The following is a 15,232-nucleotide window of genomic DNA, read 5'->3' as shown; positions in this document are numbered from 1 at the left end:
CTTCAGTGCTGTGGCAGTCCTTGGCCTGGCCCTAGGGAGGCAGGGACTGCACCCCAGAGCCAAGCCCTAGCTGGCTCCTTCAACAGACACTCGACCAGATTTGCAAGGAGGCTTACAAATACATTCCCTGTGTTCCCTGCACTGGAAACATGAGCAGGGAGCCGGCGGGCCTGCTGGGGAGACGGTGTCATCCAAGCCTTTGTGCCCTGGAACACCTGGAGTCAGAGCCGGCCAGCAAGGACACAGCCCCGCCGCGCCCCCACTTCCAGTCCGTGCTGGCTGCCCCGGACCTGCCTCTGCCTGCCAGGGACTTGGAGGGTGGCTCCCACGCTGCTGGCCCTGCCATTGTGACCCTCAGCTCGGGGCCACCTCCACCCCCTCTCTGGAACGTGGGGGCGAGCACAGCAGGGTGGCCCTGTGCCCAGGCTGAGCCTCCAGCCCCCAGCCGGCCACGGATCCGGTGCCGACGCTCCAGCCCAGGACCAGGACGACTGCCCTGCGCTGCTGGCTGGGTCCTCTGGACCCTAGTGTCCGACTCCCGGCTCACATCCAGCCCTGTGACCCAACCCCAAGCCTCTGGTCTGACCCGAGAAGCTGGGTGACGGTAGGCCGTCCCCCTGCCAGGCGCTGGCCCAGCCCCACGGGGAGCCCAGCTCAACACCCGGCCCGGCTCCTGGCTGGCCGGCGTGCTCTGCACCAGTCCAGCAGGCCCCGGTGGGCATTTCCTGCCTCTACCCTTGCCCGGAGGACGCCCGGCCCGAGGAGAGCGCCTTCCCTCACCCACTGGGTGGAGGCCAGCGGGGGCTACGGCTCCCTCCCCTCACTCCTGCCGCTCTGGGTCCTGGGGCCCTGAGAGGCAGCCTCAAGGCTGTGAGGAGCCGAGGGCCCCGAGCCCGCCCTGGGACCTGGGGCAGGCAGCCCTCCCCTGCCGTCTGAGGACTAGCGGGCTCCTGTGCCCACCAGCCACACTGGCCGCTGCAGCCGCCCCCGGGCCGAGCCTGTGGCCGGTGGGGCCGCGGGTGAGCTGGGTGAGCTGTGGCTCCACACGTCTGCCTCGGCCTGAGGCCTGGGGTCCAGGCCACGTGTGGCCCTTGGGAAGGGGGCAGCGGGTGCGGCGTGCGGGAGAACTGAATCCTCGTCCCCACCACCCTCCCCATCCTCGCTCGTGTCTGTGGGCTCTTGGACCGGCCGGGCCCTGCCGAGGGCGTGGCCAGGATGGGGGTGCGGCCCTGGGTCTCGGGGCCTGTCCTGCTCACCCGGGCTTTCATCAACCTCCTGGAGGTCCCTGGGGTTCCGGACGGCCACGGAGGAGGCTGGACCAGGGTGGCCGGGGGCGGGGCTGGCAGGGGAGGGCTCGGGGAGGAGCTGGGGCCTGTCCAGCGAGGGGGTTCCCAGAAGGCCTCAGACTCAGAGAGAGGTTTGGGGAGAGCAGGGCTCGGCAGAGGCCCGGGCAGAGGCCGGCGAGCACTGCCCCTGGGAAGACCCGGGCTCGGAGGAGAGGCTCCTGGAGACGGGAGAGGCAGGTCGGCTGGTCAGGGAGCAGCCAGGGCCTCTGAGGGGACAGGGGCTTGGGGGAAGCGGGGCGGGGGGCGGACGTGTAGGGCTACCACACACAGGCACAGCTTCTGGGGGGCTTTGGCGGGTCTGGGGCCTGTGGAGGCTGGTGGGTTGGTGAAGAGAGCCCTCGCACGGGGAGGGCAGGGGCTTCGGGCGAGGCGGAGAGGGTCAGGGCTTCCTTTTCCCTGCCGATGGGACTCACGGGGACTTTGGCGGGAAGGAGAGGTCATCTGGGGACAAGTGTGAGAGGCAGCAAGAGGGCGTTGAGTGGCTGGAGGCTCTCCGAGGGGCGGGGCTGCAGCTGGGCGGGGGCGTTGGCCGGAGGAAGGGGCGTCTGCCAGGGCCGTGGCCCAGGTGGGACAGGCAGGACTGGCAGAGAGACACGGGCAGGTGAGGGGACTTGTCCCCACAGAGACAAGTGCCATTAGGGGCTTGGAGAACATCTGGCCCCATGGGCCGAGGGGGCCAACCAGTGAGGGGTCAGGGCCTTCAAGACTGGACGCGTGAGGGCTTCAAATTCAGGAGGTCGAGCTGAGGGGTCTGTCCTGGGGTGTGTAGGGTCAGAAGGGGTCAGGAGTTTCTGTGGGGTCAGAAAGGATGGGGCTGTTCAGGGACGGCGGGGTTGGATAGCCTCTGGGGCCAGGGCCTCTGTTAGGGGCCGCACTGTGCAGAGCTGGGTGTGGGGTTGGGGCTCAGAGAGAGGCTCCATTTGGGGGTGGGCTGGGGAGGAGTGCAGGTGGGGGTCCCTGGGCTCTGGGCAGGGTGGGGGCCCCGCCAGGCCAGCACTAGTTCTTGAAGAGGGACCAGGACTGGGATGTGGGCGGTGGGAGAAGGGGCAGCGGAGGGGAAGGGGCTCAGCCAGCCGTCCTGGTCGCTGAGGGGGACAGCGGGGGATGGAGGGTCTTCCTCCTGGAGGGACAGTGGGGAGAGAGACTGGGGGGCCAGCAAGAGGGAGGGGCAGGGAGGCAGGGGAGCCTCAGCGTGGGGACACCGGGTGGCACTGTAGGAGGACCCATCCCCGCAAGCCCCCCCGCCGGCTCTGTAGCCCCCCAGGGTCCGACTTCCGGCCGGCGCCCGCGGCCCCCACCCTGCGGGCGGGAGGAGGCGGGGAGGTGGCGGCGCCCGCCGGCGCCGTGAGTCAGGCTGGGCTGCAGCCGCGCGGCCGGCCTGGCGCTGCGGAGGGAGCGCAGGAGCGGGGACAGCGGCGCCGCCAGCCCCGCGTGCTCCCCCCGCCGAGGCTGGGCCGCCGGGACGCGGAGCGCCGGGGCAGACAGCGAGCCGCGGCCGGCGGAAGGACGCGCGGACCGCTGCGCAGGGGTTGGTCCGCCTGCCAAGGAGTCGCCAGCAGGTGAGGGCGCGGGGCGCGCCGTCCATGTGGCCACAGCAGCCCTGGGCCGGTAGCAGGGGGATGGCGCAGACCCCCCGGGGTGGGGGGAGGGCGCGGGGCGCGGGGGTGCCTTGGTGCCTGCCTGGACAAGTGCGCGTTTCGCGGAGTGTCCTTGTGCGTCTGTCCGTGGCACCGGCTTGGGGGCTCCCTGCGAGGGAGCGCTTGGGGTCCCAGCAGCCGCTCTCGGGCAGCGGTGGGGGGCGGGGACGACGCGCACGGGTTTGGGGCGCCCGCAGTGGCCATTTCCATCCCATTTCCATGCCCCGGCGATTGCGTCCGAGCCTGTGTGGCTGTGTGTCCACGCTGCGTGTCACAGTGCAGAGCTGTTTACCTGGAAGCATCTGAGCGCAGGGGCGTGCCCCGGGGTCTGGCGAGCCTTGGGGTCCGATGTGTCAGCCTGCCGGTGCTCGGAGAGCTCTGCTCGTCCTGCCAGACCGTGGCTGAGACGCTGTCATTGTGGGTTTGCGTGTCCTATGTGTGCCAGGGCGTTTGGGATGCCGGTGTGCTCTGTTTGTTGCACAGCCTGTCGGCTGGGGCGTTGCTGGGCATAGGGGGGTGTTGCTGTTGTGTGTCAGTGGGTGAGTGTTTGTGCGCAGATGGCAAAGTGAGGAAAAGCCCCCGGTGCTCCTGCCAAGGCTGCTGGGAAGGGCTTTGGCATCGGGGTGGCTGGGTTGTGGGTGGGGAGGCAGGTGGCAGGCGGGCAGCTGGCTGCCTCGGTGGGGATTTCCGTCTCCTTTGGGGCCGCTTGTGCGTCTGCAGGGGAGATGCTGCAGGACACCGGGGCAAGCCCTGTAGGGCGGGCAGGACCCAGCTCATTCTTCCTCTCCCCCTCCCTCCAGGCCCAGGGCCCCGGCCAGTGCCCAGCCTCGCTGGGAGCCCCGGCCAGCACCACGGACGGCGCCCAGGAAGCCCGAGTCCCCCTGGACGGGGCCTTCTGGATTCCAAGGCCCCCAGCAGGCTCACCCAAGGGTTGCTTTGCCTGCGTGTCCAAGCCCCCGGCCCTGCAGGCTCCGGCGGCCCCGGCCCCCGAGCCCTCAGCGTCGCCCCCCATGGCGCCCACCCTGTTCCCCATGGAGTCGAAGAGCAGCAAGGCGGACAGCGTGCGGGCCTCGGGCGCCCCCCAGGCCTGCAAGCACCTTGCCGAGAAGAAGACCACGACGAACCCCACCACGGTCATCGAAGTCTACCCGGACACCACCGAGGTCAACGATTACTACCTGTGGTCCATCTTCAACTTCGTCTACCTCAACTTCTGCTGCCTGGGCTTCATCGCGCTGGCCTACTCCCTCAAAGTGAGTGGGGCAGGGGAGGGGGCCGGAGCAGCGGGGGGGCAGGCAGGGGCACCTCGTGGGATCCAGAGACACATGGCTGTCGGCTAGCTCTGAGCCACAGGGAGGGGCTGCCCTTCCCAGTCCTGAGCTGCGGAAGCTTCCAGGCTGCCTTGCCAGGCTCAGGGGCCCCGGGCCTGCATTCTCTACCCAGCCAGCTTCCTCCTGCAGAGCAGACCCAGGGCTCAATGTCCTATCCTCTGGGCCGGGGTCGCTGAGCTGTCCCTGGCGAGGCGGGGATGGAGCCAGCTCCCCGATGAAGACCCTTGGAGCCCTTCCCTGTTGACAGGAGGACAGCATGGAGACCTTCCTCTCCAAGACCCTCCCTGGGACCCTGAAATCAGGCAGGCATTCAGAAAGGGCCCATGGTACACAGGGTCTCGCTCAAGTCACTGCTTTTTGCCTTCCCTCTCCCACACGGTTTCTAGACAGTCTCTCCTGGTGGCCAGAGTGCCCAGGGCCAGAGAGCCACAAGCATGTCCCATACACCCCTGACGCCCAACCTGGAGTGGGTACAATTTCCAAAAGCCCCTCACCGCTGCGAGAGGAGCTGGCTGGGAGCCGAGCAGGGTGCCAGGAAGACGGGCCTCATGTCCCCGGGGCAAGGCCGAAAGCAATGGACTGAGATTGCAGGAAAGAGGCTGTGGCCCACTCACATTTGAAGCGGGGAGCTCTGTGCAGATGTGTAAGGACTGAAGGGCCCCACGGCCAGGACCCATCTCCCTGTCACTCCGGAAGGGACCGGCTCGTGTCCGGCCAGATCGTCACGGTCCCCAGATCGCAGGTCCAAGCCCAGGTGCGACGACGGCGGTGCCCAGTGAGGTGGGGGCAGAATGTGGGGCCGGAGGGAGGGGAGGATCTAGGCCAGGGAGGCTGGCCCAGGAAGAAGGGCAGAAGCTGGCCGGCTCTGCCTCTGTGCATCCCTGAGCCGCACCCCTCCCCTGGCCTCCCGCGCCCCAGCCACCTGGCTTTCCCCACCTCCTGACTCATCGTCCGCGTCACTGCCGCCAGGCGTTCCTTTGCTCCCAGCCTGTGCCCTGAGCTCCGGGCTCCGCCGTGTGGGGCCCGAGTGTGCAGGTATTCACGAGCGTGTGTGCCCCTGTAGCGTGAGTGTGTACGGGTGTGGGCGTGGAAGGACAGTTGCCCGTGTGAACATGTGTGCATGTGAACTGTGTGTGTCATGGGCTTCAGTGTGTGTGTGCAACTGTGTGTGTGCGTATGTGTGTGTGCACGCGCGTGTGTGCCTGTGTGTGCTGTGGAGGCAGCAAAGGGAAGGGGCCCTAGAGATTGGGGGCTGGAGGCCCCAGACCGCCCTCAGCTCTGGCTCCATGGGGGCGGCATTGTGGGGGCAGCCAGCAGGGCTCTGCTCGCCCGGGGGTCCCTTGCCAGGCCCCAACAGCGGCCTGTAAACGGCCCGGAGCGTGGGAGCTGTCCCCTCCCCGCCTTGGCTCGGCTGTGGCGCGGGCTGGCCCGGGGCCGGCCCATCTGGTGCAGGTTGTAGGTAGGTCACAGATTTCTCAATGGTGCCGGATTTGCACTGGGGTGGGGGTGGGCAGGAATTAGTGCTTCTGAGGGGCAGACGGGAGCCCACAATGACTCCCCCCCGGGGCTGCTCCCCCATGTCCTTCCTGGGGGACAGCCAGGGCAGGAAAAGCTTGAGGCTTGCAGGGAAGGGGGTGGAAGGTGAGTTGTCTCTGGCCTGAGCGGCCGGGCGGGCTGGCTCCGACTCCTGCCCCTGGGAATGCATCCATCTGTCGAGCCCGCTGCATGCCCCCCAGCCCGCTGCACCCCAACCCATGTGTAGCCAGGCAGGGCCACTTCCGTGGGCGCCAGACAGGCTTGGGGTCCGAAGGCCTGGGCCCGAGTCCCAGCCGGGTCCCTGCGGGCAGTGGGCTCTTGACGGGCGCCTCACCTGAGCTCCTTCCCTCATCCGCTCACAAAACCGAAAAGGAGCAGCGTTCGAGGAAGCACACCTGGGCAGGGCCGAGGCTGGCGTTTTGTGGCTGTGAAAACCCCTGTGTCCCTGTCTGCCTGCGACTGTCCGTCCACCCGTCACGCCGTCCGTCCGCCCTCTCCAACCTCACGGGCCGGGGCGGTTCGGGGCAGCTGGGCGTGCAGTGCGCCGACTGTGAAGCCTCGTGTCGCGGAGCCTCGTGTGCGGGGAAGGCAGAGACGCAGGACTCAGCTCTGCACTTGCAGTCGGCACGAGTGGCTCGTAATGACCCCGGCCCGCGCCCCGCCCCGTTAGCCCAGAGTCCTCATCTGACCACTCAAGGCTCTTCAAGATCCATCCTCCGCCATAGCTCACCCTCGCCGCCCGCGCCCTGCCCCAGCCCCCCGGGAGCACGCCTCGGTCAGCCCGTGCCGCTCCCGCAGCCTGAGGGCTTTCCGTCCGCAAAGACTCCACCGACTCACTCTGGCCGAGCCCCCGCTTCCCAGCAGGGCCCCCCTGCCGCAGGGATGGCCGCCTGCCCCGCCACAGCCGTCCCTTCATCGTGCTGTCACGGGTGCCGAGGCAGGGTTGGCCACGGCAGGGGTCAGAGGGTGCTGTAGGAATGGGCGGAGGAACGGGGGACCCCTCCGAGACAGGAAGTGCCCCCGTGTTTCAGAAAAAGAATATTCATTCCTGATTTGGGACGAGTTTGGAGCCAGGTGTGGGAGACAGATGGGAGGGGGCATCATTTTCACCGGGCAAGGGGGGTAAGGAGACAGGTGTTGCAGGACATGAGGGTGGGGCGATCTGGGAGGGGTGCAGGGCCCCCATCTTCTGTGGGGGACGAGAAGATGGTCCTGGAAAGCCGGACATGGCCATGCAGGGAGGATTTGAAAAATTATGTGAGGAGTTTGGATTTCATTCTGTGTAAGACACAGAAAGGCAAGATATGGCCAGGGCTATAAAACCTGCAACCAATGTGGAGGAAAGGGACAAGAGAAGCCCAGGGGCAGAGCACAGTTAGGGTTCCAGTGTGGTGGCCAGGAAAGGAGCGCATGGCATGAGTTAGGGGAGGGATGGGGGCGCAGGAGAGGAGGAGCAAATACAATGCCACGGTGTCTGCTCAATCTGGCCTAAGAGATTATGGACCTCCCAGTAACAGGAAAGTAAAAGAGGTTGGTTAGGAGGGGCGGTACCATGACAATTTTTGTATATACATATTTCCCCATGACTTGCTTTCTGAATATCAACATCATCCACCACCCACCCACCCATCTAACTGTCCACCCACCCACCCAGCCACCTGCCTGTCCAACCACCCCACCATCCATCCACCCACCCACCCACCCACCCACACCCACCCATCCAACCGTCCACCTGCCCATTTATCCACCCACCCACCCAGCCACCTGCCCATCCAACAATTCTACCATCCATTCATCTACCCCCCATCTACCCATCCATCCATCCATCCGTCCATCCAAACAACAATCCATCTATCCATTCACCCACCCACTCACCCAGCCACCCACCCATCCAGCCATCCAATCATCCACCCATCCAACCACCCATTCATCTACTCACCCATCCACCCATCCAAAAATCCAACCATCGAACCATCCACCTACCACCCATCCATGCATCTGCCCGCCCACCCATCCACCCACCCATCCAACCATCCATTCACTCAACCATCTGTCCATCCACCCATCCAGCCATCCACCTGCCCATCCATTCACCAACCCACCCACATATCTACTCACTCATCCAACCATCCAACCACCCATCCACCCATCCATCCATCTACCTGACCATCCCTCCACCCACCCAGCCACTCAGCCACCCACCCATCCATCCATCCACCCATCCACCCACCCATCCAACCACCACCCATCGAATCATCCACACATTCACCCATCCACCCAGCCATCCACCCGTCCGTCCGTGCATCCATCCATCCATCCATCCATCAATCCACCCACGATCCCTTATACATCGATCCGCCATCTTTTATTGTCTTCAACCCAACCATAAAATCACTGAACTCTCCATTCATCTGTGTTTATATAAGTTCCTTATGCTTCCTCCTCCCTTCCCTACTTCTCCCCATCTCATGCCACCATTTTACATAGCAATGCACTTAACTATTAATCTAACCTCAACTTCTAAGTAACTTTCTCCATTTTACTTACCAGCTCTACCTGGCAGCCATCCATCCATCCATCCTCTGACCTAACACATCAGTACACGTGCTCATCCTTCCCGCCCTCTGCCATCCCTCCTGCTCCTCTAGCTGAGCCAGGCGCATCCATTATCAGTACCCGTCTCACACTCGTCCTTGCTCGCTTGCAGTCTATCACCCTCCAGTCATCTCCTCCATCCATGAGATCCATGCACTACCTTGTTTCTATTCTCCCTCCTTCTCATCCATCCACATATACAGCTACACTTCTTTGGACTTTGTGGAAGAAAAAAAGTGCCGAAGAGAAGGAAATCCTAAGATTTATTCTGGGTGAGGGTGGCCTCCTCTTCAGGAACGTCTCTTCCTAACCAGAGAATCTTGAAAGTGGGTCCAGCACTGCCCACAGTCAGTGTCTTCCCGGGACTTCCTGGGCTCCAGCTTACTCCCTGTATCTTAACATCCCTTCCTAGAGACTGTAGGGACTACCACTTATTCTGTCTGTGCGTAGCGCCTATTTTCAGGTAATCCCTATTAATTTTAGACTAGGGACTTCGTTCAGAATAGAGCACACTTACATCCTCCATTGTCTGATCATAAAACTCTGGGACCAGCTTCCTTCTTGTATCTTATGTGTTCACTATGGATTCCAGCTTTTCTGAGATACAGCTGACACGTGGCACTGCGTGAGTCCGACGATGTCTACGGCGTGGGGATTCGACACGCGCACCTGCCGCGTGTCGGTTGCAGCACGGCGGCTGGTTAGCACGTCCACCACCACGTCCACCACCACACGCAGTTACTGTTTTTGAGGTCTGTAGGTTTTTGGTGGTAAGAGCACTTCAGGTGCGCTCCCAGCAACACTCAGTCAAGTCATAGAGCGTTGTCGACAATCCCATTATATTTTAAATAATTTCAGACCTACCGAAAAGTTGCAAAAAGAAATACAAAGAATTCCTGTGTGCCCTTTGCACAGAAGTCCCCGGTACTAGCCTTTTCCTTCTCTCTGGCCACTGGCCTCACCTCCTCCCTCTGGCCTCAGGTCCGGGACAAGAAGCTTCTCAATGACCTGAATGGAGCAGTGGAAGACGCCAAGACGGCCCGACTGTTCAACATCACCAGCTCTGCCCTGGCGGCGTCCTGCATCATCCTAGTCCTCATCTTCCTGCGGTACCCGCTCTCCGACTACTAGGGCCCCGCCGGCCGTGGAGACAAAGCACTGAGACATGTTCGTTGTCACGCCTGCCGTGACACAGGATGCTGTGTGGTTGGGGCAGTTCAGGGCACGTGCCCTGGAGCCCCCCTAAAGCTGTGACCTGGGCAGCGAGGCCATCAGAAGCTCTGCGCACTACGGGGGCGGGAGCTCGGGGCCAGCCCACCCTCTCTGCCTCCTGACCCTCTGCCTCTGCCCGTGTCTGGGGTCTGTGCGGCTGCACCCTGGCTTCCACTGGCTGCCCTCCCTGGCCTCCTGTGCCCCCCCAAGTCTCCTGGGGCCCCTCTGACCTGACACCTAGCAAGAAGGGCTTCTGTGGGAGCTTCCCAGTTTGGGGGGTGCTGCCAGCCTCTGGGGACTCACTCTGTCTTCCCTGACCCCACCCCTCCGAGCTGTGACCCCGCTCGAGCTCTGTGTCTGTGAACTGTCAATAAAGTCCCTGTCGGCCCCAGCCCAGCCTCTGTCCCACAGCCGAGCGGGCATGGGGGGTTGACAGCATTGGGAACCCCGCTTTCGCACTGCCTGGTGGTCCAGGTCCCCAGGGCTGACTCTGCCGAGGAAGCTTTGCTCCGTGACCTGGCAGTCTTCTGCCCGTGAGGCCAGTGGACTGAGCTGGGCGTTGGCAGCGGGAGCCCCGAACACGAGCCCCCCGGAATGTTAGGCAGCGCGAACACAGCTGCCCGCCTGGCTGTAAGTTAGAACAGAGAAAACCAGCGCCTCCCCCCGGAGGGGACAAGCGCCGTGGCACGGGGTCGGGCTGGTCTGGGGAACCAGGTGGTGCTCCAGGCAGCTCAGCAGCTGAGAGGGAAGGAGGGCTGTCTGCAGACTTGACCCCCGGCCTACGGGCGTGCTCAGCAGGGCGGGGATCAGGCGTGCTTTGTGGGTTTTGAGGATGGTGCTTTGGGAGCGTCAGGACCCCTTGGGGGGGACAAGGCGGGGTGCACAGCCCGTGGTGTGTGGGCCAGGGCTGGGGGTGCTGGTCTTTACTATGTCTCAGAGGCGAGGTTGAGGGATTCTGGGGACAGGCTGGGCGTGTAGTGCGGCGGGCAGGGAGGAGATGGCGGGTCCCTGCAGGTCAGACTGTGCCTTAATATGGGGACCCCAGGAGGGCCCTGTGAGAGCAGAAAAGCCATCTGGGCTGAAGCCGTGGGTTTGGAGGCTCTGCGGGAGTAGTGCCAGCCGCGCGGAGCCCGAGGAACAGCGCCACTTGCAGGACGGCTGGCGGGAAGACGGGTGTCCCCAGGGAAAGCCAAGAGTGTGGGGCGCTGAGGATGGAAAGGCCAGAGGTGCCGGCGGGGTTGAGGGGCCTGTGCGGGGGGAGGAAGCAAGGAAGGGGCCGAGAGCTGTGCTTGGAGGGACGGGGACGTAGCAGTGAGTGTCCATGAAGGGAGAAGAGAGGCAGGGGGTGCCAAGCCTGGGGCTGCTGGTGACGGAGAGCCACAGGGAGCAGGCCTGGTGACCACGGCGGTCACGAGGTCCCGGAGTTCAGAGGGTGCAGATGGGCCCTGTCTGGCGGCATCCAGACAACAGGAGAGTGACCCCCTGCCCCAGGACAGAGGCAGAGGAGCTGTGGGGCCAAGAATCGGGGTTCCCCTCCAATCTCCCTGGGAGAGGGGGGCCAGCCAGGAGCAAGGCAGGGCTCAGTGGGTAGTGAGATGTTTGGGGTCTTTTCTGGGCAAAGGAACTGGGCGAGGGGTGGGGCCCTGTGCCCTCGGTCTCTGGAGCGGGCAAGGGTCAGCTGACGGCGTGCATCCTGGGGCCCGTGGTTTTCCCACGTGGTGTCCTGCTGCAGCAGACTCACCGGGAGGAAGGCAGCAACAGTGCTGGAGAGCAGGACACCAGGCTGAGCCTTTGCTGAGGACGGGAGGGTGCTGGACAATCCCCAAAAGGCCGGGCTTCTGGGACTCGAGTCCTGGTGGGTCCACAGCTCCACACGCTGAGTCGGGCTGCACAGAGAGGCTGGTGTTTCTGTGAGGGTCAGTCCGGCAGGGGTCCCGGGAGCAGCAGATCCGGTCTGGAGACATGGTTCCCAGGTGAGAAGGCCTGGGTGGTAGGGAGGTGCGCGGGTGAGTGGGCAGGACTCCAGCCCCTGGCCTGACCCAGAAGCCCAGGAGGAGGGGTGAGGAGGGACGGAATACCATGCCATGAACCCTGACCCCAGGCAGCGGCAGGTTAGGGGGTGCGGAGCTGGGACCCCTGCATGGAGTTAAATGTGGTCACGCCGTGGAGGGGAGCAGGGAGCGTTCCAGATGGTCCCCAGGAGAGTGGCTGGGGCGGGGGTCTTCCAGAGCCTCCAAGGTCACGCCCAGGTGGGTTCCCATCACTGCCCGGCAGCTTTCTGGAGGACGTTGGGTCAGAATGCCATGCGAAGGGCACCCGGGAAGCTGGCGACCGCGTGAACCTAGGCCCTATCTTGTGGTCCCGGGGGCTTTATTATGCCTGGTGGGGCCAGGAACATAGAGGTAAAATGTTCTTTGCTCATTTTCCCTAAGCCTTTGCTGCTGCTGGTGGGCTGACCCCCTGGGATGGTCCCCGGAGGAAATGCACCCCCGGGAAGGAGGCCTTGGCTGGCTTTTCCCTGGGCCACGCCCCACCCAGCAAGGCTTTGGGCCTCTTGTTGCCAAAACAGCCCAGTGGCCTTGCAGGCAGTGATGTGATGTTCGCGGCCTTCCCAGGCAGCGCGGGGCCGGAGCCCGGAGGCGCCGTCACCCCAACCTTGGACTCAGGAGAGGGGCTGGCCCTCGCTTGGGGGTGTCTGTGGTGGGGTCTGGTGGCCCCTCACCCCAGCAGGCGGGCAGGCACGGGGTCCGGCCCCAGTCTCTGGCCTCCAGGTCTGTGTCTTTGCCCCTCAGGGACCCCCGCGCTTCCAGCCCTCCCTGTGCCCTGCCCCCGCCCACCCTGTCCCCACAACTCCCTCCCTGCTTTCACTCAGTTTTGCTCAACGTTGGGCCGGCCGTGGCCGCTTGGGAAACACTTGCAAGAACGACGGAGCTTCCTGTCCTCCACGTGCCCCTAGTTCCTGCGTCTTTGGGGGGCACCTTTCTCTGCCCTCCCCCTCCCCCACGCTGCCCCGACGGGCCTGCCACTGACCTCGTGACCTCCAGCCCACTGCCCAGCTTCAAAGGGTCGAGACCAAGTGGCTGAATGGAAAGTGTGTCTAAAGGCCGAGACGGGCCGCGTGCGTGTGTGGACGGGTGAGCAGGGGTGTGCGTGTGCGCGTGCTCCTGTGTGCTGAGGGGGTGTTGTGCGGTTCACCCCCAGCCCCTCTTACCCAGCCTGACCCTCTTCTCTGGACACCGAACCCACAAGCTCTTTTCATCATGGGCTCTCAGCTCCCCTCCTGCTCCCACAGACCAGAGACCCCGGCTCAGATGGGGGCACGGGGTGGGCCGGAGCCCGACGGCGACAAGCCCTGGGGCCCGGGAGATGCTCACGGGACTCTGGGAAAGCACTTGGCGCGGACCAGCTGCTGTGACGGAAGGACGCGGCCGGGCACACGGGCCAGCCCCAGATGCAGGACACGCCCAGGCCCGCGTGTGGGGAGGGGGTCGGGCCCCGTCTCCCCAAGCCTCGCCAGGCTCTCCCGCCTGGACGCTCAACCTCCACGTAGGCTTCGAACCCAGGCTCGTCGTCGCGGAGACCAGCCCCCGGGGACCCCCGCCCCCCGCCGCTGCCCGCCTTCCCCGGTCACCGCTCCCTCCCAGGTTTGGAGAGCCGTCCTCGGTGTTTGCCACCTAGCAGGCGTCCCTCTTGCCAGGGACCGTCTCCGGGCTGCGCTGGGACCTTGGAACCCGAATCACCGTAGCTTTGTCGTGAGTCCACAGCCCCCGGGGCTCCCACAGCGGACGTCGGCAGAGCTGCCTGGCAATTCTGCTTCTCATAGTCTCGGAATTAAGAGAATCAGCTTACCAAGCAGGGGGGAGACCGCACTGGGGTTCTGATCAAGTCCAGAGACACATTTGGGAGGAACTGACTTTTTTATAAGCCTGGGTTTTTCAAATCTGGAAGCGTGTCATCCTTTAAAAAAAAGAGATTGATTTGTTTATGTATTTATTCAAGAGAGAAGGCGGGGGACGTGCAGACAGAGAGAGAGTCAAGCAGGGTCCCAGCTGAGCGTAGACCCTGACGCAGGCTCCCTCCCACGACCCCGAAATCAAGATCTGAGCCGAAACCAAGTCGGATGCTTAGCCGACTCCGTTAAGTGAGGAGCCCGCCCAGGAGCCCGCCCCAGCCCGAGTCGCCCGGCCGCCCCACCCGAGCCCTTGGGACGCTCTCCCCAGGACACTCTAGTCTCCCGCATGGAGGTCTTCCACAGAATTTGTCAGATCTCTGTCCCGATATTTGACTTTGACGCCCTTGTAAGTGCTACCGCGTGACATAGTCCCTCCCAGGCGTCTGCTGCCCATGTAAAAGGCTCCATCCCGTATTCCGCGTCCTTCCCAAGACGCTCTTTGTTTTCAGGACATGTTTCTGGAACCTCTGCGTTTCCCACGTACCCAGCCCCGGCGTCCGTTCGCCTGCAAACGTGCAGTTCCCACCGCTCCCTTCTAATCCGCAGCCACCGCGTCGTTTGCTTACTTCCCTGGGACTTCCGTTCCACGGTGACCCAGAGGCCGTCCCTGCCTCGCAGAGGAACCGTTCCAGGCTGCTCAGTTCGGGATGACATTTGCTCTAGGAATTTGTCGGCCGCCGCTACGCCATTAAGGCCCTTCCCTGTTGTTCATAATATGCTAATATTGACATTTCTGCCGTAATGCCACGGACAGGAGAAACCTTGCAATTTCTGCAAAAGCATGAACTACTAGTCCGAGAGTGACAGGAACACGGGTTTGGGGGCCGACGGCTCGGACCCCGGGGACCTCTGTGGCTGGCCAACAGCAGGCACCAGCTGCCCGCAGTCCCCCAGGGCGGGCGGCCAGCGCCCCCCGTGGTGCCCCTCCCCACGGCTACCGTGCTTATTTCCACCTGTCCTGAAGGGTGTCACTCCAGATTTCACCCAGTTTAATCTCCCGACCCAGAGCAGAACCCTTTCCAGACTTCCCGAGCACGAGGGGAGTGTCTTCTCCGCTTCCCCACCCGCACCAGGGGGTCTCCTGCACAGGACGCCCCGGGCTCCCCAACGGTGTTCACGGCCCCCAAGACCTCCTCTCTCGCCGTGACCATGGTAACCTCAATAATCTGACATCGTTGATATGCTGGGGGAAATCGGGTCTGCACACTTGGGGTCCTTGTTCCGGACCAAAAGCTCTTTACTTACCCATCGCTTCAGGACTAACTCACATCTTGTGCGCACGCATCTTAGCAGAAATGGTGTGATTTTATTAAATGAGTCCCGAATACGATCGAGTCATTTTCCGTGCCTTTTCCTTTGATTGCATGATTTCCCTCTTTTAATAAGTTCACTCGCAAGGTACATCATTTGAGTCTCTCCAATATTCAAACAACCTGGCAGGCCTGAAATAAATCTAAAATGCTCCTTTTCACTGGGTGTGCTGCAAAAACAATGAGTACTGTTACGCTGAAAAGAAATTTAAAAAATAAATAAATAAAATGCTCCTTTTGTGGTCGTATTTTAAAAACACTGCTCTGCGTGTCGTGATTTTTCTTCTTTGCCTCTGAGTCCGGGAGTGTGCGG

At 63.3% G+C, this 15,232-nt stretch overlaps 1 protein-coding gene across 1 annotated transcript; it reads left to right on the top strand.

Moving 5' to 3' along the window:
• Nucleotides 1-149: 149 nt before the first annotated feature.
• On the top strand, nt 150-10,048 carry IFITM10 (interferon induced transmembrane protein 10). The gene is made up of 7 exons (XM_044260356.1): nt 150-389; nt 625-870; nt 964-1,019; nt 2,603-2,690; nt 2,795-2,905; nt 3,784-4,236; nt 9,427-10,048. The coding sequence occupies exons 1-7, from the start codon at nt 150-152 to the stop codon at nt 9,574-9,576; spliced, it is 1,344 nt and encodes a 447-aa protein (XP_044116291.1). The 3' UTR covers nt 9,577-10,048.
• Nucleotides 10,049-15,232: the final 5,184 nt, after the last annotated feature.

This window comes from Neovison vison, chromosome 7 (assembly GCF_020171115.1).
Source record: "Neovison vison isolate M4711 chromosome 7, ASM_NN_V1, whole genome shotgun sequence".
Lineage (NCBI taxonomy): Eukaryota > Metazoa > Chordata > Mammalia > Carnivora > Mustelidae > Neogale > Neogale vison.
This window is presented reverse-complemented; position numbering and strand designations above follow the sequence as displayed.